The 26787-nt window shown below is 37.8% G+C and overlaps 2 protein-coding genes across 6 annotated transcripts in view; both read right to left on the reverse strand.

Annotated features, from left to right (window-relative positions):
* LOC115634446 overlaps nucleotides 1–2054 on the reverse strand; it is a 32405-nt gene extending 30351 nt beyond the window's left edge. The window contains exon 1 of the mRNA XM_030532234.1: nucleotides 1594–2054. The gene's annotated coding sequence lies outside the window, so the exon portion shown is untranslated. The remainder of the gene's footprint in view (nucleotides 1–1593) is intronic.
* Nucleotides 2055–6631: 4577 nt separating this feature from the next.
* LOC115622858 (protein enabled) overlaps nucleotides 6632–26787 on the reverse strand; it is a 37906-nt gene continuing 17750 nt past the window's right edge. Inside the window, exons 2-10 of one of the 5 annotated variants that reach the window (XM_030516954.1) lie at nucleotides 25439–25703; nucleotides 12119–12440; nucleotides 11820–12052; nucleotides 9915–10230; nucleotides 8994–9689; nucleotides 8771–8929; nucleotides 8496–8705; nucleotides 8294–8414; nucleotides 6632–6884 (exon numbers count right to left, since the gene is read on the reverse strand). In XM_030516954.1, the coding sequence (XP_030372814.1) occupies nucleotides 6856–6884; nucleotides 8294–8414; nucleotides 8496–8705; nucleotides 8771–8929; nucleotides 8994–9689; nucleotides 9915–10230; nucleotides 11820–12052; nucleotides 12119–12440; nucleotides 25439–25443 (2091 nt within the window). In that variant the 5' untranslated portion in view covers nucleotides 25444–25703 and the 3' untranslated portion in view covers nucleotides 6632–6855. The remainder of the gene's footprint in view (nucleotides 6885–8293; nucleotides 8415–8495; nucleotides 8706–8770; nucleotides 8930–8993; nucleotides 9690–9914; nucleotides 10231–11819; nucleotides 12053–12118; nucleotides 12441–25438; nucleotides 25704–26787) is intronic. The other 4 variants (XM_030516978.1, XM_030516969.1, XM_030516962.1 and 1 more) reach the window with 4 other exon arrangements.

Here is a 26787-nt window from a genome sequence, read left to right on the forward strand (position 1 = left end):
TTTTGGTTGGTTTTATTCCATTGAGTCGCAGAATTATACGCGAATTATAAATGTTGGTTTCAATTATTTAAAACGAAAATAGAAATTTGTGAATTTTTTTCATTTATATTTATTATTAATAAATATGTATAAGTAGTTGTGTGTACAAAGCAGGCAGTTTATTTTTCATTTGCCAATTTAAACAAAACAAATGAAATCTTTAGAGTCGGCCGCACCGACTATAACATATTCTGTACCCAATCCAAAATTTATTTATGTTCATCTAGTTGATTTCTTTAGCTAGTTTAGTCATTTTCTTGCAATTTAAAAATGAGTTTCAAAACTTATAGACGTTTTCAGAATTTTCTCTTTTTCCCCATTGAAGCGATTTCCCGGAAAAACTTAATTTCTAACTGTGTATTCTTACAAAAAAACTGTTCAATTCAATTAGACAGGCTACAAAATTAACCAAACTCGTTGTATATAATTGTATAATTGTATAATTCGTAAACAAAGAAGAAGATTACAAGTTTGTTGAGTCCGTGAAATACTTGTAGTAAACCACTTAACCACTGCATGTGATTACCCTAATTTACAATTATTTCTAATCAGCCAAAATAGGCTAAAAACTGGCTTATTGACTCACTAAATTATGGATATGCAAAACAGAATTTTAGTTTTTACTTTGACTGATTTCTTAATCAATCGATTCTCACATAGCAACTATATAATTACTATTGAATTGGTTATTACAACAGCAATAATATCGTAATAAAACAATAGCATCAGTGTTTTAAAATTGAAATAGAACTTTCATAGTATTTTGACAAATTCATTGAACCTCGACTTAAGCTCGGCCTCAATCAGAATTCTGTATATCAGAAAAATGATTGGATCAATCTGGTACCAAAAAGTTGTTAAGTTAAGAAAGTAAGTCTCTCTCTCTCTCTCTCTCTCTCTCTCTCTCTTGTCTCAAGTACCATTTGCCTCTATCCGACTACCAAAACAGAGATCATAGTTATTCGTAAACAAAACCAAAATGTAGTTCTTACTATGACGGATTTACATGTCCAATATGTATGTACATATGTAGCTGTACTCATATTAATTAATCGACTTTAAAGTACAAAAGTAATTGGTATTTATAACTAATGAATTTATCACCATAATTCGACATGTACTTTCAAAGTGCAGTCAATCAGATAAAACAGGGCAGCTCAGACAGAAGGAAATAAGTAAATAGTTATAGTATTAGATATTGCATGTGCTTTTTTGAACAACCTATTATTATTTTTATCGGGTACAGAGCAAATAACATATAACATTTGCTTGGTTAGCTTACAAATATGCGGTTAAGCGTGTGCGTGTATGTGTGCATATATGTATGTATGTATATATATTGTGTGTGTGTTTCTTGTACACTGCACATGAAAGTATGCAAAAAGAAACAAATTTTGAATTCCAAGTGTAATCATTTTGAATAATTTTGCTGGCCAAATATTGTGAAAGCAAAGCAACAGTTGCGAATAAAAAAAATACAAATTATTAAACAATGTAGGAGTAATGCAGAAAGCGCGATAAAATCGGTTTTCATAATTTTATTGATTTACTCACACGCGTGCCAATTTTTTTAATGCGCAGCTTTAATACTCTTAAACAATTTTTTTGTGGTTAACAAATGGCAAAACTTTCAAACAATAGACATATGTATGTAATTTATAGCTTCAGGAACCAAAACGTAGCCGTTTATTTTCTTATCGTGTAAAATAACGCCGTTTAGTATTTTGTGAGTTTTTCAAAAATTTGCAAAAACTGTGTTTAAAGGTTGGCCTCGTTTATTATTGTGTAAATTGTTAGAAACAAAAGAATTGAACATAGACGGTTTTATTGTTAAAGTCGAACGCACTTTAGCTTTGCTTTATGTTGTTGCTTTATTTTGATTCTTTTGCTGATTTCGTTTTTGTTTCAGAACTGCGGTTTGTTATTGGTGTGTTTGTTGTTGTTGTTCTTATGTTTTCGTAATTCTTTCCGAGCGAGTAGACGTGTGATGAATTTTACAACTGCCGTAAAATTAACTAAAATAAAGATGTTAAATATTTGTTTAAAATATCAGAAATATAGTAGTTTGTGTGTGTCGGTGTCTGTGTCAGAGTTGTTGGCCTTTGGCAGCCACATAGACTTTTAGCCAATTGTTAAACAATTCGGTTGACGCATATTGTGTAAACATGTCGCGCCTTGTATGTAAATATTTAAAAGTTAATGCTGGTTCTGCTTGTTGTTGTTGTGTGGCTTTCAATGTCAATGATAAGCCAGGCATTCGCGCTGTTCGAAATATTTCAATTATGCGCTAACATTTGGTTTTCGTTTTATTTATTTTGTATTTTTTTTCTATAAGTATATGCAGAAATGGGAAAACAAATTTAGTTTTCTTGTTTCGATTTTATTTTGTTGCCATTTCTAGAGGAAGCATTACATATTTTACAGCGACTGTCTGCTCATCAAACTTGGCCAACATTTAAAGCCATTGCCAAGCAATGGCAGCAGCAACAACAACAACAACAGCTACGCTGCATAAACACAAAACTGTGTCAGCTGTTTGCAGCCACAGTAGCAACGGCATCGGCTGCTTTATTGACAACAGTCCGACTGCTCTTCTTCTTGTTGTTGTTGCTTATGTTGTTTTTGTTGTTGTTTCTGCTGCTATTTAATTGAATCGAAATGCGCCTCTATGCTTTGATTGCCGCTTTTTCGGCATTTCCTACACACACACACACACACACACACACACACACACATGCAGTAGTTATATGTAAATTGAATTTGTAGCGTTTTAAAATATTTTGTTTTTCTGCACAAGAGACACGAAAATATTTCAGTTGAGCAGCGAATTCAGCTTTTTGTTGCCAAAAAAAATGGTTCCTTCAAATACAAATGCGGCAAGCAGGCAGGCAGCTGGCAGTAATGTAGACGACAACACACACACAGACGCACATCCGCACGCACGCACGCACACACACACACACGGTTGCTTGTACGCATTAAAGTTGCCGCTGTTGCTTTTGTTGTTGTTTTTCTCGGTCGCTTCTTTTTCTTTAGCACAACAACAACAACGATACAAAATGTTTGCCGTTGTTTTTTCTCATTTTTGCCTATGCTCGCAACACACACACACACACACACGCGAATACGCATAACAGCGCGACGTCGACATCGCGGCGCCGTGCAACGATCCGTTACCTTACTCGTTGGAGTTCCAATAAGAGACTAAAATTGGCGCTGGCAGTAAGTGAGCGCCAAAGCTTTGCAGGAGAGCCAGCAAAGCTTTTACAGAAACAGCTGACTGCCCAACTTATTGAGGCTGCAGCAATATTGAGATGTTCGGGTTGATGTCTTGACTAAGTTAGCTTTGGTTAACATTTTAACCCTTACCCTAAATACTAAATGTGCATTAATTAGTGTCGACAAACAAATCTCGTCGCTGACAAAAACATTTTAAAACAAAATGTACAAAAAACAAAGTTTTAATTTTTATTATGATTAAAATGTATGTATATTTTAATGTTAACATATTTTCGATAAGCACTCTAGATGCCATCAATCGGAATTGAAAACTGCTTAGTGTGAACTCGATTGCTTTCTTTAAAAGTTAAGACAGTGTAGACATTTTTTACCAGTAACGTTTTATCCGTAATTTATGAATATACTAAATGGACGCTTTTAAAGGAATTCTGTATATTGTTGTAAATGCGGATTATTTTTAATTCCGCTCGAGTAACAGCCAAACTTTCCAAAGCCACATTGTTCCACCTTTTTCGACAATATAGAACTGCCAGCAATTTCAACTCCAAATAAACACCCCTTTATCAGACTTGGAAAAATTTGAAAAATCACAATAATAAGCTACTTTATTAAAGAAATTGAAATAAAATAAAAATTATTTCTCAATTGGACACTTTTTTTGACACATTGGCGAAGATTTATTGGCAATTCAATGAGAAAAGTGGCTAAAAATTGATGAATCAGAGAAAGTAAAACAACATTTTTATATTTTGGTTTTTACATACAAACGTTTGCCGGCGTTGTTCGTTTATTGTTTGTTTTTTTTTTATTCTTTTTTTGCTTTTATGTTCATTTTGAATATGCATATAATTTTGCGATTCCTGCCTCTGCTTCCCTTCCCCTCATACATAGCTTAAACATAAGTCTAAATGAATCCGTTGCTGGTATTTTTGATCTCAAAAGTCGTTTCTTGCATATCGACGCTTATTCGTTTAATGTATATTGAATATTTCTTGTTGTTGTTGTTGTTGTTGTATATGCCTTGTATATTTATGAAATACATAAACGCTTTAATTTCATATGCTTGTTAAGTGTATATATATATATATATGTATATATAATTAATTTAATAATACAAATTTCGCATTGCTGGCCAGGAAGCTGGTTTCTTCCTGCCGTAAACATTTCACGTTCTAAATAGTTGGTGTGTGGGTCTTCAATAAATGTACGTAATTAAATCATGCAGCCTGCATATATATTATTTATGTTTGTATATATATAAAAATACAAAAATCATAACATTTACAAATGCGCCATTGCCGCATTATAACTAGGTATACATATACGAGTATATATATGTATGTATATATCTATCATATAATTAATGTATATCCACATATAATTATAATCGACCTAGCACGCACACAATCAATATATAAAAATTATTGTTAAAAATTAATGTTAATGTTACAAAAATTAAAATGTATATGCATTTATTCTCTTGAATTATACACAACGTCACAACGTTATTACTTCGTTTTGTATAAATAATTTCACTTTAATAAACAATTTCACTTTGTTATGCCTTAAAAGCTAAACTAAATTATTTTTCGTATGCGTTTCAATATATAAATTTCACTATTTAGTCTTAATTAATTGTATATATGGAAGTTGAAATTGGTACACAATATGTTCAGGATCAACTAGGAAAACAATTTGTTTGTTTGTTTGTTTGTCTATTTCATATTCCAACGGTACTCCACAACAAATGTTTGGGGAAATTTCGTCAGCAGCAGTCAAAATTTTCATAATTTTTTTGTTTCGATTTTTTACTTCTACATTAGCGGTGTTTGGTTTTTTTTTTTTTTTTGTAAGTCTACACTGGAGGTCCTTTAAACTTTTGTGTTGCATGCAAATATGAATTTTTTCTTTGGGTATAGTATTTGTTTATCGCTAATATTTCAAAAGTGCTGAACACCACATTCAATTCCACTTTGAACTGTTTTGAAGACTTGTTGCTGTTGATTCTTGAGTTGATTCTTAATTTGTTTGCTTAAATAAAAGTTGATGTTTCAATTAAAAGCTTATTTAACACAATTTTTTGTATTTGTTTTTCATTTTACTATTTTCGATGAGATCGTGCTTAGGAAATGTGCGAATGCTTGCTCTTCCATGAGCGCAGAAACTTTAAATTCGAAATTGTGGCTGAGTCTGTTTGCAAATGAAAACGTTTAGTTTGAAAATGTTGCATGTGTGTTTTATTTTGTAATTTGATTTTAAATGTTATGCATAATTTATTTTTGTAGTATGTATGTGTGTGTGTGTGTGTGTGTGTGTGTGTGTGTGTGTGTGTGTGTAATGCTAAATGTTTTTAGTTTTTTTCTTTTATTATTTAATTTAATGAGTATGCATGTATGTATGCTTGTGTATATAGTATATATTTATGTTTATGTTCGTATTTTGTATGAATACAATATATTATATGAATTGGGCATACATTTTACAGATAGCGTAGATAAAGAGAGTAAGATGTAATTTATGCATTTATTTGTTAAATACCTTTATAATAATGCTAATATAATTACAACAGATGATTTTGTTTTTGAATTTTTCGCAGTATTATTATTCAATAAGAGTTGAAAATAGTTTACAAACAAATTTAAACAAATCTCGTAAGAGACACAATCAAATTTAAACAGAACATACATGCATATGTACTTCGTATTAAACTTAATGTATATATGTGTGTGTGTGGCATACAAACTAAAATTGAATAAAATTTTGGTAGCGCTTAAAACTTAGGGGGAAAAAACACTAATGTATGCTTTTTCACATCGAAATTGCATTAACCTAAATGTGTATTTTATATAGTATAGTATCTAAAAGAAAAGAATGTACAATTGTAAAACTAAGTATTACGATAATGCATACATTTGTTGCTCGCACAAAAATTGTTTACAGTTTACAAACTAAAAGTTGATATTAAATAGCATAGGCATACAACATTATAATTATTACATTTATTTTTATTTGTTTTCTTTGCTTTGACTAAAAGTTGATTTTGTTTGCTGCATAAAACAATTGCGAGCCATATAAAAAGCTGATAATTGCGTGTTAATCTTATTTACTTGTATATATACGTATATGTATATATGTATGTATATATATATATATATATATATAGCTTAGTATATATTGTTTATATGCATAAACACGCGATACGTATGCGGCGCAATCAACATTTTTGCAATGTTTCCTTTTTCTCATTTTAAATATCATAAGTTAAATATTTAGTTTAAATACATTTAGAATATTTAAAATTATTTTTAGTTTATCATACGCATTACAATTTTGCTTAAACATTTTTCTTTTCTGCTCAGTTCGTTTGTTTTATGCAGTGCCACGCCCACGCCCACATACACATCGCATATACATATTTTAAAAAAAATCAGGCGTTCATTTGGGACAGTGCTAGAGTTTCTGAATTGGTTGTTGTTATTGTTGTTGACGTTGACTTTGTTGTTGTTGTTGTTGTTGCTATTGCTGTAGCTGTTGACAGTGAGTTGGCTGCTAGTAATGCTTAGACTATATTTTGATCTATCTGCGATTGAACTCCGATTTGATAGCTGAAAGAAGAAAAAAGTTGCAGAAACTAATTAATTTCAATTCCGACAATGATGATGTCAAGCTTATGATTACTTGTATGAGTTTTTGGATACTACTCGTAATTATTCCCCCAGCGTATTTAAGTCTTAACATTAGGAGTGAATAAAACAGACGTGCGAGACGAGAGTGCAGGTCTAGAAGCTGGGTATAAAGACAGAAACAGATGAAGCAAATGCCAAGAATCAGAAGCGACCGAAACAAAAGCTGGAACAACGAACAGGACCTCATTAAGGAGATGACAAAAATTTGTTTCGGCGCACTGAGCATGCATAGTAGGTGACAACCGATCAATAAAGTGCTCACCAACTAATCTCCAATACCAGGTAAATCTACGGACCAATATTTATTTTAAGTCTTACCTAACCTATATAGCAGAATAACTTCAGCCCGAATGTCATACCCACTTGGGTGTTGTAAGGCAAGATGTTTTTCGAATAAAGGAACAGCCTGAAATAGAACTTCATGCCCATAATTACAAAGCCAGCCTTAATCTACTAGGATTGGAACCTCAATGATAATGTAAATATATAAAGCCACTTTAACGGGGACACTTAAAAAGTGTATAGAGATACCAAAACTGTTTCGTATATGCAAAACGTCTACTAAAAATCTTAAAGAACACACGCTCCATAAAATTACGCATACGATATTTATTTTAGGTAACTTGTCTTTGCACCGGAACTCGACCACTAAACCAGCACAAAGCGGCTCAAACAACTAATTCTATTCTCTGCCTTTGTCATTTATTTGTTATGCGTATTTTACACCCCATATTCCCACGATTTCTACTCTCCCTTTCTCTTATTATAACACTTGTAGCTAATTAAGCCATTATCAGCCTTGCTAACATTTTCGCAATATTTGTTTTTTGCGGTATTGCGGTATTGCCGGTGTCTTGTGATTTCGTTTTCTATATGTCCAAACTTTAAAAAAAGAAAAGAAAACAAACATCTTCCTATTTATAAGCATGTAAGTCTGTACAAAAATAGTTTTAAGAAGCAATACAATGATTTTTTCAAAATATTTGAAATGTACTTATGCTCTCACATACACATACAGATTTGTAAATTAAAGTTCGTTGTATTTTGTCAATGGGGAGACAAATTTGAAAAGTGAAATGCAAAAGTCATTTAGTCTTATTTAGAAAGTATGTCCGAATAAAGTTTCTGTTTTTACCATTCTAGCCGTTTATAAATGTTCAAATCCTTTGGGATGTCAAAGTCACCATAATTTCCCATTAAAAAATATATAATATAGAAATAATTTGGGGACAAATTAAGCATTTCTGAATGAAACTTTAAAAGACCTTAGACTATTGAAAATCGATTTGAAATATCAAACAACAGAATAATTAACGCTTTCAACATACCGTCTATAATTTCCTGTTTGACTTTCTGAATTTCCAGGCGCATTTCGCGCACAATCTCAGCCTTTAGTGTGTCCAAGTCGCTGTTGGATAACGCCAGGGACAGGCCATCGCCGTTGACCTGCTGAGTGAGCGGGATAATACAAAAGATGATGATTTAAGAAATTATGTCCCCAAGGAGAAGTTCTAAAACCAGCTTCCTCACCTTCAGAATTGTTTCCTCGCTGGCGCTGCCAAAACGCTTGCGGATGGGTCGCGGGGACTCCCCACCGCTGTTCGTTGTATTGCTGCTACCGGCGCTGCCGTTTCCATTGGCGCTGTGGGCGTTGCTCGAGCCACTGCCACCGCTCAGTTTGTGGGGCAGAGTGTTGGACTTCTCCCAGGGACGTTGCTTCACCTCGGGCTCTGGTTCAGGCTATGAAACAAAGAATGGAGAGGAGTTAGAAAAGTGAAATGGTGGTTCAATGGATGGCTACTTACTTCTTTTTTCTCCGCCTGGGCGCGACGTCTTGCCAGAGTCTTGGCCATTTCATCCATCATTGAGGCCATGCCATTGGAGCTGCGTCCAATGGTGCCATAGTTGCCGCAGCCGCCACTTGAAGTGCTGCTGCCGCTATTCTCGGGAGCGGCGTTGGGGGTCTGTGAGAGCAACAAATAATTAGAGTGGTTGCTGGTGGGTGGTTACTCCAATGACAGTAGTTACCTTATTTTTCTTGAGCTTGAACTGCTGGAGCTGTGAGGCCAGCGATCCCATTAAATCAGCCTGTGGATCATCCTTTTTCGGTGCACCACCGGCGCCAAGACCCGGTGGAGGTGGCGGTGGTGGTGGAGCACCTGGGCCGCCCAAAGCAGGAGGCGCGGGTGGCGCTGGTGGTTGTGGCGGCGGTGGAGCACCATTAAACAATTGCGGTGGTGCCGGTGGTGCACCACCAAATGTTGGCGGCGGTGGTGGTGGTGCTGGTGCCGCATTTGGACCACCACCACCACCCGTGCTGCTCATGCGATTCAGTGGTGGCGGCATAGGCGCACCACCGCCCGGCTGCTGCTGTTGCATCATGGGCGGTGCCATGGGCACCTGACCGTAAGGATTCTCCGCCTGCGGCTGGCCATTGTGTTGCCCATATGCGTTGCCGGGCATTGCCGGTGGCTGCGGTGCTTGTGGTGCACCACCCATTTGTTGTTGACTAGCGTAGACCACGCTGTTGGCGCTCGCCGAGCTTGGAATGCCGCCGCCGAGATGCGCTGCCTGTGACGCCACATAGATGGGTCCGCCAGGGCCGCCATTTTGATGTGGCGGTGGCATAGGTGGCTGCGGCGCGCCACTCAACTGCTGTGGTGGGTATTGATGCATATTGAGATTTGGATTAGAATTTGAGAGCACGTAGTGTTGCTGCTGGTACTGGTGTGGTGGTAATTGGTGGTTGTGATTGGTGGTATTTGGTTGGTGGTACAATTTTTTATATATATGTATATATTTGATTTGGTGGGGATATAGCAAGCCAATTTGTTTAAGCGGGCAGGCGGGCGGGCGTTCGGATGTACAGAATGAAATGAAACGAAAACAGGTAGAAAAGTAGAAAAAAGTGTTTCGGGACTTCTCGAACAGAGATTCGTGGCCACCTACCTGTGTGGGCGCATAGCCAGCCTGTGCCAACTGCTGTTGGGCCACATAGATGGCTGCATTCTGTTGTTGTTGCTGCTGCTGCTGCTGTTGTTGTTGTTGGTATTGCTGCTGTTGCGTCTGGCCAGGCGCTGGTGGCATTTGTGGATTGACCTGCGCCGGCAGACCATTGGACGTGGGCCCGTTTCCCGTTGGCCCATAATGTGGGGGCGGCTGTGGCGCCTGTTGCTGCTGCTGTTGTTGTTGTTGTTGTTGTTGTTGTTGTTGCTGCTGCTGCTGCTGCTGTGGTTGCGGCGCCGGTGGTGCGCTGAGGGAATTCCTTCAGTGTTTGAACAAATTTTGACAATTGGCGATCGAATGGCGATATGTTCGAATTATGTGTGGTGGTTGTTGTTGTTGTTGTTTTTGTTTTTGTTGTTAAATGTTAATCATGTCAATGCAAATGGATACGACGCAGACGATGACAATAAAGCAAAATCGGGTGCGATTGATTGTTAAGAGTGTTATAGTGTGTGAGAGGGTGAAGAGAAATAGAAACGTAAACAAAATATATAGAAAGTGTGTACGAGATAAAAGCACAAAATGTGTTGATGGTACGACTAATTATGAACTAGCTATATAGATAGTACAGTATATCTGTGATAAAATGAGTTTGGACTGGCAATTAATATTGCAGATAAACATCAGATAAATATACAATAACATCTGAATTGTTGCGCCACTAGTTTTGAGTTTCTTTTTATAAAGCAAACACAATCGCGTACACTATTTTTTGGAAGCTTCAGAAGAGCACTAGATGGTTGAAATTTTTCTTGCTTCGCCACTAGTTTTTTTCCCTCATTTCAACCTTGCTAGCCTGACTGTACAGCTTTGTAAAAATACGTAAAGTGTGGGGTCTCCTATATGTACATATGTAAAATGTTATGTCATCTCAAAATTTTTTTAAAAAAAAAACTTGCCTGACAATTTGCAGATATTGGTTTCCAGCAATATATAAATACGAGAATTATAGTATTCTATAGCTCAAAAGAATGCCAGAAAATTTAAAGATCGATTTCTCTACAGTACCTGATTATTAGAAAAAACTGCTCGGAAATATATGTATATAGAGTACGAACAGATAATCAATATAATTCTAAGTGTTAACATTTTTTTTTAAAATGTACGTTGACTGCAATCATTATAATTGTGAACATTATTCGAAAATAAACCCTGATTGCGATTAATGGTCAGTACGCGGATCAACGAAATTGTTGCCAACACAAGAATACGGAAAGTGGCAATTATTTTGATTGTCCGCTGTGTGACCAGCTTGTATGAAAACTACGTAATTATTGGTCCCACTGCTCAGTGCTCTTTGTTTGAAAATAATAATATTCGATTATAATTCGTCTTTTCACCCTCAATTCTTTAACAGTAGCCGTCCAGAAATGTCTGACTATAAATATTATATTTGTAATATATATGTAGGTAAGTATATTTTTCAGACTTGAAAGTTTCCCACCTTTGAAGACTTGCGTCTCTAATTAATCTATCGTTGATTTTTGTATTTGAAAATTTATATTTTTAACGCTGACTATAAATATTATATTTGTAATATATATGTAGGTAAGTATATTTTTCAGACTTGAAAGTTTCCCACCTTTAACGGCTTGCGTCTCTAATTAATCTATCGTTGATTTTTGTATTTGAAAATTCGTATTTTTAACGCTGACTATAAATATTATATTTGTAATATATATGTAGGTAAGTATATTTTTCTGGCTTGAAAGTTTCCCATCTTTGAAGACTTGCGTCTTTAATTAAACTATCGTTGATTTTTGCTTTTGAAAAGTCATTAACGCTTATTGTTTATACTATATATTGAGTATTAAATGAATCTACTTTGACTATTCTTTGAGGACCCACCTGCTCGTGCGATGATGCCCCTGCGGCGTTGGTGGACTTTGGGGTATATTGTTTTGATTTGTCTGCGATGTGGGGGTCTGGGCCGATGGCGTTATATGCCCACTAATTGTGTTATTCTGTCGCAATATGGCAGCATCCTCGCTGGTCATTGTACGATAGCCCATATCCTCCTCGTAGCCATTGCCATTTGTGGGTGGACCGGCCGGATTGTTGACGACGCGACCGCTGAGCACCTGTTCGGGTTAAGGGGTTCCATTTTTTTAGTAGATAGTGATGGCAAATAGTGGAATCGTACTCACCTCGAGCGCATGCATCATGGCGCGTGCAAATGCCTCCGCATCGTTCTGACTGGAAAAATTGAGGCCGTAGACAAACTTGGAGTCACGCCATTGATGAAACGTGGCCGTGGCCTGATTGTATTTGAGACCCTTGAGTATCGAGCAATTGATGACCACCTCGTGATCCTGCAGTTTGCGTCCGACCACACGAAATGTGTTGTTCTGCTGATGGTGATAGATTTGCACCTTGCTGAGGCCGGATGATGAGCCCGAAGGCACCCATTTCTTCTGGTTATCATCGTACACCATAACGGAGGCGCGGGCGCCGATTATGCTTTGCTCACTGCAACAAGAAAAGACACGAAAGAGACAAGAAACAGTTGAGTAAATGGTGGGAAATGGTGGGAAATGGTGAGAAAAGGGAATCATGACATAATGGTAATGGCGGTGTGATGCAACAAAATGCAGCTTAGCTTAAACGCAATGCTCGAGCTCTAGATCATCTCGACACTCCGCCTCGTCCCCACCCCTCAGCGGTTTCACACGACTGCTCGCAAAGTGCAGTGACTCAAAGCGATCTGGGCAGGAAGTGCAACGCATTTTTTGCCCGTCAACAGCAGAGGCTGAGAAAATTGCGCACACCTGTCATACAAACAGAGAGTCGTCCACTACTTACATACAAGTATGTATGTATGTTGTCGTCGTCGTCATCATCTTTGTCGTTGTGGCCATTGCCAACCGATTAAATAATTCTAATGAAAGTTCTAATATGTACAACCTTTAACATTTTTTCCAACGATGACGCTGACAATTAAAGCGTCTCGGAAAACTTAACCTGGAAGATGTCTGTGCGCTTCAATGGAAAAATGCAAAGAGCAAACGACGGATAGCGACTCGGACAACAACGACGACTACAAATCGTGACAGATCAGACATACATATATGGCTGCTGCTGGTGTTGTTGTTGTTGTTTTTGCTGTTGCTACTGCTTTATTATGCTACGCTTAGCAAATAAATAGCTTCGAGTTGTATGTTAGTGGGCAAAACTTAATGACAAGAAGACACTATTTAGCCGACAAATGCACTGAAACTCAAATACCCTTACAGCTTACTCTTAAAACATACCATAGATTAAATACCTATAGTTTCAGTTTAATTGGAGGATGCAGAATTTTATATTTTATTAAATGAAGTTACACCTTTCTTATGACATTTTCTGAGTTGATCCTAATTATTTCATAAAATCTAAAACGGTTTTGTAAGATTGAATTGAATTTGTACTGCAAAATGTGAATCAAATTTGAGAGAATAATTTGTTAGGTATTATTAGTTTGTAGAATTGTGTAATCGTTACTTCTATGATCTCTTGTAGTCATAGAAAACTCAATTTTTGTCTTTCTTTAATTTCAAGAAGAGTTAGCTTTTCTAAGCTTGTTATTTTTAGAAACTTTTTAACTAACTTTAAAAATCCCTCTAAAATGTAATCAGTTGTTTGATTTATTTAATATAGAAAATAGTCTCGTTAAAGTTAGTTTTTTTAATAGTTTTTTCTGTGTAGGGGGGTTGGCTTTTTGGCCAATTCTTCTGATATTTTCCTAATGTTCTTCTTTCTGTACTATTTTGAGCTACTTTCTGCATTAAAAATAGATCAAATGCCATCGAGATTAAGTAGTGTTCAGCAGGTCGTAGTGATTTGCGTTTTGTGATCGATCATTACTGATTTCACCTGCTGACCGCTGTGTTTCGTGATTCGGATAAGTAAAAATGTCAATCGATATCACAAAACACAAATCGGAAAAATATTATGATTACTTGATTTCGATTTCGACACTACATAGTCAAAATTTTGTCGAGACCTTTGCGGGAATACATAAAATGGCAAAATGCATCCCAGCAAGCTGTGACTTTTTGACCAAAAATACTCAAATTAGAATATTTTATTAAAACAGTCAACAATCGATAATCAAAAATCACAAATCGCAAACCGCTACGGCCTGCTAAACGCGCCCATTTATTTTTTGTTTCTAGTAAAAAACCAAACTGGAGTCTTTAATGTAAAATTCTTTATATATAATATTTTTACCCGAATTTAAAGTTAATCGATTAAATAAAATCTAAATTATAAAAGAAAAGTTTGAATAATGAAACCAAAGAATCATAATTTGAAATTATAACTTAATAATAGAAACAAAAAACTCCTTTGACTATTGGAAAAAAAAAGCCACGCAGAAGTAAAGCATCCAAGCACTTCAATAGTTATAGATGTAGCTACTTATCAAAGGACTATTTTGAGGGCACAGTTTCCTGCAATGTAGCTTTCCATTTTGTGCCATAAAACAACCCACTAAATAATAATTCTAGAAATGCAAATTTAATGAGAAACTCAGAATAACCCAATTTTTGAGGGCATTGTAATAACAACAAAGCGCAACTAAAACAGCAAACAAGTTAAGCCGCAGTTGTTGTTGTTGGTGCTGGTGCTGCTGCTGCTGGTGCAAAATTCTCGCAACCATAGACTTGGCCTGGCCAAAAGCAACTTGGTACAACTTGGCTCAATGTGCGCACTAGTTTTGCACTTAAATTGGCCTAAAGCGAGTCTTGAGCGCTTGGCCGGGGCCACAGCTGCGCACGGACGGCCTTATATAATAGTTTGGGGGCTGTCAGCTCGGTCGCTCGTTCGCCAGTCTGTCTGTCCGTCTGTATGTCCGCCTGTCCGCCTGTCTGCCTGTTTGTCAGTTTGTCCAACAGTTGACGGGGCGGCGTTTGAAAATAAGTTCGTGGAACGAAAGTGAAGTTTCTGTTTTGTTTTTGGGCAGCTTGCAGGTAATATGAGTGGCACTTGAATGAACCATAAAAACGTTTTGGTGCGCTTCGAAAACCGAAATATAATATTGAAAAATTTTGCAAATTAGAAATCCACTCAAGCTCGACTTGTTTGGTAAAGAAAAGAGCATGTGGTACACTAATAAAAAATATTTATAAAAAAATAATAAAAAATCTTTTCAACCTGAACCTCTGCTAATTTCTTCATTAGATTGTGGTTATGAAAATGATGATGATGATGATAATCAGTTGGTGATGCCGTTCAGCAGGTGAAATTTTTCATTTCTCATTTTTTGCTCTCTTGAGATTTATTCGTGCGTTAAGTTGAAATTGTTGCAGATTTACAGCACGAACATTTGCAGTTTAGTAATTTTGCTTTTTGCTTTTTAATTGGCGTTAAATTATAATCATTTTACAAAAGGGCAACAATTGCGCTGAGAACAGTTGAAAGACCGATTACAGTAACAATTATGGGGGGAAAATGAAGGACTGGAACAGTTCTCAAGGACCACATGTAATTGTTAAATTGGCTCAGAAAACGAATAGTCCTTCTAAACATGAAAATCAATGCTTATTATACAAAATTATAGTCTATTAGATAGTTTAAATTTGTAGTACATATAGGAACTAAAATCGATATGTATATAAATGAAAATCTATCCTAAAATTTAGTTTAGTTAAGGCGTGAATTGGAAGAACATCTAGACATCACATAAAAGAGTTTTAAAAGCCAAATACTATAGGCCTATTTTCCTACTCTTCATTGCCATTTATGGTTATTCAATGCATATTGTTTTTTAAAACCAATACTCAGAAAAGAAATGTATAAATTAAGAGCCTTTGTTTTAGTAGTTATGTCTACTCGATTATTCAGCTATTTGTTAGCATTACCAGACCATTTTCAATTCGATTCTATTTTAAACAAATGGTTTCGATTCAGCAACACAATTAATAGACACGTTTCTGTTTTTAATAGATTCTGAATCACATGCACTAATCTGTAAATGTGCTAGAAAAAAATAAAACTGAAGAACAAAGAACACAATTTCATATTGAACGTGCGATTTGGACGGGTCGTGAAGGGGTTCTGTGGCGCAATGCATGAAGTTTTACATGAGTTGGCTGGGTGGGAAACGTGCAGAGTGTGTGGGGGCCATTAAAATTGGATCACGTCTTTCATGCAGACACAAGAGAGCGAAATGGGTCTTTAAATTGGCATAGTGTGTCGGGCAAGCTGAATTCCAGGATGGGTCAAAAGCCAAGCCAAGCCAAGCCAAGGTAGAAAAGAGGCAAAAGCAATATACAGACATACATATGTACATCGAAAGTGCAAATGCAGATGGAAGATGAAAACGCAAGGACAGCAAATTGCCTTGGCAGTTGAAACAAAAGTACGGAGATGAGTTCAAAGGTTGCCAAAGTAATGGCAAACCACAAAGGTTTGGTAAAGAGGGCGAATCAAGTGCTGAGAGTAGAATAGGAGAGAAAAAATGTAAAACATACGCAAAAATTTGTGTAATGCCCCCAATGAATTTATCTTTGACCGAATTATGGCGACGCTGAGGGGCTCGTTGTATGTGTTGTTGTTGTTGTTGGTGTTGTGATTGATGTAAATGATGTTGTTTATGTTGTTGCTGTTGCTGTTGCAGCAGCAGATAATGATGTATGTTGCTATATAGATGTTGTTGTTGTTGTTGCTGTTGCTGATGTGTTGCTGTTGTTGTTCCTGCTGCTGCTGCTTCTGTTGTTGTTGTTGTTGTTTGTGTAACGGCACTCAGACGCGGCATTCTAATTGAAAACGATTCGGAGCAGGCAAGTCTGTTCAAGCCACGACCTGGGTTAGTGGTGTGGCTGTGGCTAGCAACGGAAGTGCTCATCGGATTAGTAACAGGCAACAACTGAGAGCTAGAGGCTGCAGTAGAGGAAGCGATGGAAGTGCCATTCGAGTTGGAAGTGGAGGAGGAGGAGGAGGAGGAGCTGGAGGAAATGGAGGGAAGCGGCACGCATTTGCGCAAAGTGGAAAATATAGCTGCCGATGATGAAGAACTTTGTGGTGTTGTGCTTGAAGTGTTCGGATTGGTTGTATCTGCATTTAAGGCTGAGTTTAATGAGCTTGTTGTTGTTGTTGTTGTTTTTGCTACTACTGTGCATGTGGGTGAAGTGGTTGATGATGATAATGATGTGGAAGGTATTGATGAAGACACATCTATGGAATGCCTGCTGTGCATTGAACCAACAACGCCAACGTTTGGCGGTACGTACAACGACTGATCATTGACCGGTAGCTTCAAAATGTGTTGGCGAAGCGCGGGTGATTCGTAAATAGGTGTTCCTGCTGTTGTTGTTGTTGTGGCTGTTGCCATTGCTGTCTGCGTAGGCGCACTCTGACTGCTGCTGGCCATGGGCAACTGCAGCACCAGCTGCTCATGCTCATGATAGGCAGCGACGGCGGCTGCGCGTTGACGCAACAGCATCTCCTGCTGCTGATAATGATGATACATTGGATGTCGATAGTCCAACAGATCCAACTCCTGCAGCTCCTCAATGCTGTAGTAATCATTGAGAGGTGCCACCACTTTCGGTGCTGGCTTGTGATAGAAGCTTTGGCTACGCTTCACCACCACATCAACGGAGCCAGAATGGCCAGGCGGTGCCTGGAATTCACACATATTGCTGGCCAGCCCCGGCTGGAAGGCCAAGATCGGCGCATCGATAACTGAGGGCGGCTGCTGTCCTTTAAACGAGGCGACCGCGGCGGCATTAGCATTGGATTTTTTGCTCGTAAACGATGTTTTCGCATAAAGTTTCTTCATGGTCATTAACTGCTGGCAAACATTTGCAGAGGCGATCACACAGACAAACAAACACTAATACACGAGCACTCACGCACACGCACGCGCACACACAAACGCAAATATTTATGATATATCTAGATATTATATTGTATTTATTCTTCGGATATTCGTTCGTTGCGCGACTGATCGAAATCGAACGTCAATCGAGACTGAAATCGCAGTCACGTCTAGCCGCCTAAGCAAGCCAACCCACTCGAGAGCTGAGCTCAGCTGAGCTCTGCTGAGCCAAGCAAGTCGAGTCGAGTGTACACAGCAGCCGCAACCGCAGCAGGCCGACTACGTCTTGTAATGAGCCACAAGCAAAAGCAACAACAGCGATCGACCGTGCGAGCGTGCGAGCGAGCAAGCGAATGAAGAACGAGTGAAGAAAGAGAGACATTGAGTTTGAGTTAAAAGTGATGGAGCGCCTTCGAATTGGGCAGCAAAACAAATAATTGCGCTTGAAAGTCAATCAAATAATGAGCAGCAGGTAGATAGATGGTTCGGCTAAGTGAGGAAATGTTAAAAGGCCTGCAATACTATACACTCATGGGTTCGACGGACTTCCCATTAGACAAGATAGAGGCGAGAAACGAAACATACACGTAGAAATGTAATAAAGATGCTACGATTTATACAGATAACTAATTATACCTACAGCATAGATCAGAATTAAGTGGGTGTAGCATATTTTCCACATTTTGTTCTAAAGTAGTAAAGAACATAGATTTCGAGTGGGTAATAGAGAATGGAAACGATTAATTCTAAAAACTCGAAGAGTGAAGCGGATGTAAATTGTTATAGAGCAACGATTCATAGAAAAATCCAGATCCAACACCACCATAGAACCAACTGGTTCTATACAACTTGAAAGAGTGAAAATTGTTAAAGCAGGATAAGAAAAATATCGATGTCTAAAGAAAGCAACGGCAGGGATACAGATATTGAACCGAACACTTGAAACATAGCAGAAATAGATAGTGAAATAAGACAGATAGTTTAATAGACAATCGATAATGGTATAAGACTTGAATCGTTAGAGCTTAAAGATGGATGAAAAATGTAAATAATAGTTTACTAGAGTAATTAAAATCCATGTTAAAATTACCAATAGGTAATAAAGTTTGTCACACATATGAACTAAATTAGGTATTTTAGGAATAAAATGTATCTCATTTCTAATATCAAAGTTAGTTTAATTTTTTAATATACTGCCTCGTAGTCATCTTCGTGATTGGACCACCACTGCTTTGTTAAACTACACATTTAATCAGTTAATGTTTCACAGTCAAGCTTTAATGCTTAGCCGATTAAAAGCGACGAGCTATCTGTGTAGTCAGCGCCTTTTAAACGCGTTCTGTAGCGCAGCCGTCTGCGAAGCTCGACTTCTGGTCGGCTTATTCAATGCTCCAGTTCGGAGCCCAGGGCGAGCGGCAAACAGACGGCAGCAGCACAGTCGTTCAAATGTCTTGCCGACCGTCTTTTGAGCTTGTCAGTTCGTCAGTCGGTCGTACGTTCAGTTGGTTTGCCAGTCTGTGCGATAATTACTTAAGAAACGAGCTCAATAATTTATATTTCCCCCTCAAGTGGCTATTACAAGTATTTTTTCAACTGTTGTGTGTGTGTGTGTGTGTGTACGAGTATGTGTGTGAGGGAAATAGCGGAGCCAAACGGCTTGTGGCATGTTATGAAAAATTCATATAAATGTCTGTCGTAGTAGGTCTGTGTATAAGTCGGAGTTTGTGTTTATGTCTGATTTTGCTGTCTGTTTCTTTTACAATTCTTAAACGTACATTTCCAATTAACATTGTTCTTGTTGTTACTGCTATTTTTTGCTGTTGTTGTAATGGTTACTTCTTGTACAATGAACGCGCGCGTCTGGTCTTTAATGTTGTCCGATCTAAGCCTGATTATCTGCAGCCGTAGCGGCTTAATGGTTTATTTCAGAATGGAGATCTCAGTACTCGAATCGCTATCAACTAACCGGTGTGGAACGTGTGTCTAGGCTTACATGATTTAGCAGTTTTTATAGTTCGTATACTTTTTTGTTTGTTAAGCCTATAGCTTGTTTTTTGGTTACTATATTCTTGTTCTTTTTTGCGCCTTAAAAGTGCGAAGCGATTTTTGAATATGTTACAAGTAGCAGAAAGCCAACCTTAAATGAGTATCAACGACTTGCACTTGAGCGCTTTGCAGGCCGGCAACAAACAGGCGAAGAAAAACAAATAAAAATAAAGTATATATAAAACCACATGCAGGCTATAAAAAAGTAGGTTGCAGGCCGACGCATATATACATATACACGTATGTATGTATGTAATAAATACGTGGTCGACGCATATACTCGTACATATATACAAGTAGTATGGGTTTAGTGTGGATGAGTTTGCACAAGGCAAACAGACAATATAGTGTGTATATGGATGTGTGGCGAGAACTCAACGCTTGTTGACTGCAGAGCCGACAATCAATATCGAATATCAATGCGCGATAAACATGACGAGAAGGACACTTGTGTGCAGGCAACCCGGCAGAGCAGCAGGAAGGCAGACAGGCAGGACGACAGGCAACGAGAACGAATCAACAACCAACAACAGCCAGCTCCTCTGTCAGTCATTCAACTTCGCCACGCCCGGGTATCGTCCCATCATCGCCATCCAATGCTGCGTATACTCAACGTTGGGCGGAAATGCCTGAAATCGGAAATCGGCTTCATCGCCCATACAGAAGCGCCGTATCTTGACTTTTGAGTAGCACGATTGTTGACACAAAGCATAAGCAGGAGGCAGCGCTGCTGCTAATTTCATAGAGGTACTACAGATTTGGTTCCTGTTTGATGTCCTCACAATCATTAATTAGTTTGTAATTGGGTCAAAACTGCCTTACCGGTGACTTCTCCCACAGCTAATTGGCTGAGACGCTTTGTTTGAGTCACCTGAGCAATTCAAGATTAGCCCCAGCTGCTTTATTCAGCTCACATTTGAAATTCCAATTGCCTTGGCTTCATTTATTAGCGCATTTAAACAATGGCCAGCTGGTTTGCAGCTTAGAGATGGGCACGTGATCAATTAATTTTGTTAAATACTTATGTGTTTGTATTTATCAGCTTTGATTTTTATACCCTGTACCCGTAGGGTAAAAAGGGTATATTAGGTTTGTGCAAAGTATGTAACATGCAGAAGGAAGCATCTGTGACCCCATAAAGTATATATATTCTTGATCAGCATGACGAGAGAAATCGATCTAGACATGTCCGTCCGTCTGTCCGTCCGTCTGTCCGTCTGGATGAACGCGAGGATCTCAGAAACTATAAAAGCTAGAATAACCAAAGTTGGCATCCAGATTCTCCTAGATCCGAGTAAGGACGAGTTTATTTTTTTTTTGTAATTTTCCCCCCCTTCCCCCGCTGCAGAATTTCGTCAATAGCATCCACATTTCAAATGCTACCTAAACCAAACTTTGCACACATAATTTATAAATAAATATCTACTGTTGTTTAAAATTTTATTCAATTCTAAGAAAAGTTATTAGCAAAACAAATTCTCGCCAGTACAACCCCCACAAACTGCAACAAGTTCGCTCTTCTTCTTCCTATTTTTGCTGCTGCTTTGGGCGCATATAACTCAGTGACGGAAGTTTACCTGGGTACAGGGTATTACACTGTCGGGCTTGCTCGACTGTAGCGTTCTCTCTTGTTTTTATTCATTTATTAACTTATCATATTTTTAGGCCTATGTTTGTAAACATACTGTTTGCAAAATTAGATTTTTTCATTAAAGTTGGCCAAATGAGGAGCAATTAAAAGAACACAACCACTCACGACATCCATTCATGTGCCCATCTATTCAAATGGCATTTAAACTTCACGCCATCTTCTGATAAGAAACTTTATCTGTTTGCTATTCACATACTTGCCGTGCTGTAATCGGCCAAATGAGGAATAACTTCTAAGAGTACCTCTTGCTATCACGACTCACGAATCACCCATTCACGCGCTCGTCTCAAGTTGTTCATCTTATTAAAAATGCACTTCGGCGTTAAATTGCTCACAGTTTTCGAGGACTTTTGAACAGCTGTCGAACTTATCCATTAAGTGAAGTCAAACGTTGTTTTGGTGCGACCAAAATAAACAATTAAATGCTAATTGTTTATGTTTCTAAAAAGCCGGCGTTCTCAGCAACTCGAAGATGACTAAAAACAGGTTTGCTTTTTTTTTATGATTTTTGTAGCGTGGAAATACTTAGTACAATACATGAAATGTATAAAGAATCCGTCAATTCTAAGTCGAATAACAAAGGGTGGTAACTCATTACATTTTAGGTCTTGAATGTGTAAGGGATTTCTTGGAATATTTGTTTTAGTTAACGTTTTTATTGCTTACTCAGCTACCGTACCAGATTTTATTATTTTGATTAAAGCTTAAAATTGCATAAATGAACTGCAGGTGGATGTCTTGGCCATCAATTTCAAATAATTGTCGGCCTGCCTTAAATCTGTTCGTTCATCTGAAGGCGTGGATCTGAGGAAATGGTGCAGATAGAGCCTTCAATTGAATTTTACCTCTATTTTATGTTTTTTATTGTAAAATTGTATTACTATGATTCCAGAATTTCTAGAATGATTTCCATTTCAACTCTTTAGCATTTTGTAGGCACTATCCACTGTGCTGGCATAAATGTATGGCACTTATTTGTTTATTATTTTTGTCATATTTCACACAATATCGCCGAAAAGCCGCCACTTAGAGCTTACAAGTTAAATAAGATAAAAACTCGTTCCAGCGAAAAATATAGTTTTTTGACTTTAAAGCAAACAGCTTGAGATTTGCTTACGCTCATCGCTTCCTCACATAAAGAACACTATAAAGACGATAACGATGAGGAGACGCGACGCGACGCGATATTGCTGTAAAAGTCTGCAAAGTTCGTGTTTTTTATTTGTCATTAAACGTTAAACTTTTTGAGTGCGGAACGCGACGCGTCTAATGCAAATATTGAAAATTGAATGGCAAATGGTTCTCATCTCTTATTTCCCGTTCTTTGCTTTCATGGCGGCTAAAAGCCTGCAGCACTTTCATCAATCAAAAGAAGCGTAGCTGCTTAAGAATTTTCCACGCTTGACCATTAAAGGTTCTGAATAGTTCTTCCAATTAAACGCACCATTAAATCATCATTAGTTTCTCCACTCAGCTCACAGGCACTATGGCTTTTGAAATTCTCAAAACTTTTCTAAAGGAATTTTACTACAACAATTTGATAAATGCATTTGATAAAGTCGCCGCGCAGTCGCCGCCAGCCATGAAAATTGCTTGGCAATTAAAAAATATTCGTTTGCGTCCGTTAGAATTGTTGATGTTGTTGTAGTTGTTGCAGTTGCTGCTGCCACCGCTGCACTTGAAATCTATTAAATTATTAAAGTTGCAATGCATGCAGCAGTTGAACCAACATTTCCCTCACATTACATACTGCTTTATAGTACATTTTCAATTTCCATTCAAACGTATGTAAGAGTACATGAGTTTTGAAGCACTTTGCTGGAACGCCTCGATGCACAATTGGAGCAAGCCATTAAGGAGAGATCGGCGGGGTTGGTAAGTTGCTTGTAAATTGAGGCACGCACAGATAAACACACAAGTTGGTGTTGGACCGATGCATTTGAAAACATTTTCGTAGTCGACTTTCGGGCGCTGCACACACACACACACACACACACACATACTATATTGTACAAGTAGATGTACCTGCACTGCTCGTCGTCGCTCTCGTTCGGACAAATGTTACCCATTGAAGAGCGCAAGTGTAACTGCGACAATTTGGCCAACGCCATCTCGTCATCACCAGGCCCATGGCCCATGGCCCATGGCTGCAACTGCGAAGTAAAACTTTTCGCCATTTTAAAGCGCGCGCACACGCCCGCCCTTAGCCGGATTTCCTCTGAGACACACTCACAGACAGGCGGAGGGCATTAAATGATGACACACCCAAAACAGAAAAGTGTCTAAAAAAAAAAACAAAAACAAGACGCAACACAACGTTTTTGCTTACGAATCAGTTGTTTAGCTTCCCTATGGCCCGTGGCCTGACTAAGCAAACAAGGCGGCATTAGGGACGCGCTTAGCCACACCCCGAGCGAGCGCCAGAAAAGTCAAACAGCCAAAACAAAATTATGGGAATTAATGAAGTGGGCCACGCAGGACCACGCAGGTGCCAGCGAGAAAGGAGGTCTGGGTTCGGCCACAGCGCCTGAATGCAGACATCAATTTTTCGCCTCGGCAAGCCACATAAATTTTGGTAATGAGTTGAAAGCTTGCTTTTATGGCTTTAAAAGTTATGACGTCGCCATATTTAGGTTGGGCTGAGCATTAGGGCCTGTTATTTGGGGTTTCCACAATTTTTTTGGGTTTTTTTTTTTTTTGTTTAATGTTTGGTCGGTCAGCTGACCCATAAATTAAGTCGCATGCCGTGTCACATAAATTTATCGCGCTTCAATAGCTTGTTAAAGTTTGGTCATAAGAAAAAACTAAAAGTACGATACAGGCGCAGGTGCCGTAAACTGACCCGCTGACCCGGGCCAATGATGGTCGGTGTAATTGCAAAATGAAATAAATTTAGCTATTGAGCGTTCGACTATTATGGATGCCAATAAGCTATAAAATGTGTTGTATATATACAAGTAGTAAGTAGCAGAAGAGAATACACGACTGCCAACTACGCTGCACACAGAAGTAAGAAGGCAAACGGAAAGCTTAAGATTCTTGTTACTAAATTAAATGAATTTGAATTAAATGCGCTCAATTGTTTATGTTACGGTTGATTTGACTTTTAAGAAGCTCTAGAGTAGAAAAAAAAGTAGTTTGCCCCAAACCTTTCTCTGCCAGTTATGTAAAGCCATAAAACTATATATGGCTTACAATTCTCGTTTATACCTATAAGAGGCACATATAGGCCATCTTTGGTGGCAGCTGAACAGCTTTTATTGCTCTATAAACAGGCAAATGTAGCTACAAACAGACTACATGTTCCTGTGGAATGGCTATGCCGATGGCCTCCTTATGTCTGTCAATTAATTATGAGCAATTAATGTATATTAATAAAATATGTCTTATTTTTACATTATTTATAAAATGGCTTCCGCCGAATTAACAAAGAGTGGTATTATTGTTGTATGTTGCAGAATATTATGGCCAAGTACTTTTAAATTCCTTAGTAATTTTGGGAGCTAAAAATACTTAAGTCGAACAGTTATGACAGATGAAGAACAGAATAATCATCAATCAAATTGATTCGAGAGAGCATTTTCTCTGATCTGATATGTCAAAAAGATGCGTAGGAAAAACGACTTATTTTAGTCTGCATTTTCCTTTGTGAGGTCATGAAAAACATGACTTATTTTATGTTGGAAACTGGGCTCTATTTTTCTTTGTGAGGGCATCCAAAATCTATAATGCGCGGTTCAACTTGAATTCAAAATCACTCTTATTCTTCTTGAATATCATCATAATTGAAATGTCCTTCGCACAAATCAACTCAGCCGTGAGAGCTGTTACTGCCTCAATTACAGCAACAAGAACAATAGATTGAAAAGCACATTGTAACAACAAAATGTTCATAAATTAACGCAACACTGTTATCTTCAAAAAAGTATCTGTCGATTGGAAATTGCTTAAAATTGAACTCAAACTTACGTCATTTTGATTTGTTGTGTTTGTTGTTGGCGTGGTTGCTGCGGTATCCGCCACGTGTGAGAGTTCACCGTTAAATTTTGGGCAGCGCTGCCACTGCGCTATCAAACGTTGGGTTTTTGGCAGGCTCCTCGTTTTATGTTGCGGCAAAACAAATGCGTTTCTGAATGCTTTGAGTCCAAAAATAACACCTTAAAGTATGGCCCTGTGTGTGTGGCTGTGCTAAGTGGCTGTTGGATATTGATGGTTCTTAAAACAATTATGAGATCTGCAATTAAAAGAGAAGCACTCATTTATTGCGGGGGAAAAAATGTTTGACATTTTAATAAGGGAAATTGTCGCGCAGCTTAAAGCTACATATAGCATAGATCTAATGATCCAAAAATTTGAAAATATTTACTTTTAAAAGTGAAATGCATCGAGCACCATTAGTTCATTTACTCATTGATTCCTACTTTTTCATTTGAAAGTTTCAAAGAAGGGCGAATATAACCATGTGGGGGATAAGAGACCACCTAACAACAACTTCTATATCTGCCGCGTACTAAATAAGTAAAGCCTTTACATGGCTATAGAAAATGATAGTGAAGTTGTGTTTAAATAAATACTTATCCACCTTAACCTGCAAAGGCAACATTATGGAAAGGGTTGAGAATAAGTCTGAAACATTCCACAAACATCTACCGATTACTAGAAAGAAATGTTATACGAGAATTAAATGTAAGCTCTGTCTACGCATGCATACTCGTATCACAGCAAGCATACCTTAGAAAAAATAGACACAGACACATGTAGCATTAAAGATTGGTTTGAGCACGTTCCAGTTATATTCTACTCGTATATACATACATACATATATACATATTAGAGATTAGACTTTTTGCAATAAACAGCGACTACATAAATCAACAACAACCCGTCGCAATGTCATTTTAATCGAACGCACGTGTAGCATCTCACAGCTAGCTTATATCCAAAAAGAAAACCCCTCCTTTTTCCCAAGAAAAGTTGCCTTATAAAAATCAATAGGAATGTTCTAACAAGAATAAACATGGTATCTTTTTTATGTTACCGACTTACTGGCCCCAAACCCATGTTAGCCGCCCACTTTTTATGGTACGTTTGCCAATTTCCGTTAGCACGTAACATTTCCAGACATGTACGAGCACGCCCAACCGCACATCGCTTTATATAAGTAAATATATAAGTAAGTATATACATATGTATACGCATATATATGTACATATGTACGATTATGTACTGAGCCGTTTTCTGTCTGAATGAATATGAATTGATATTGGCAACCAAATAATAATGGCCAATGTTTGCCGGCATATATTTGAGAGAAAGAA

Source organism: Scaptodrosophila lebanonensis, unplaced genomic scaffold (genome assembly GCF_003285725.1).
Source record: "Scaptodrosophila lebanonensis strain 11010-0011.00,11010-0021.00 unplaced genomic scaffold, SlebRS2 tig00000001-arrow-pilon, whole genome shotgun sequence".
Lineage (NCBI taxonomy): Eukaryota > Metazoa > Arthropoda > Insecta > Diptera > Drosophilidae > Scaptodrosophila > Scaptodrosophila lebanonensis.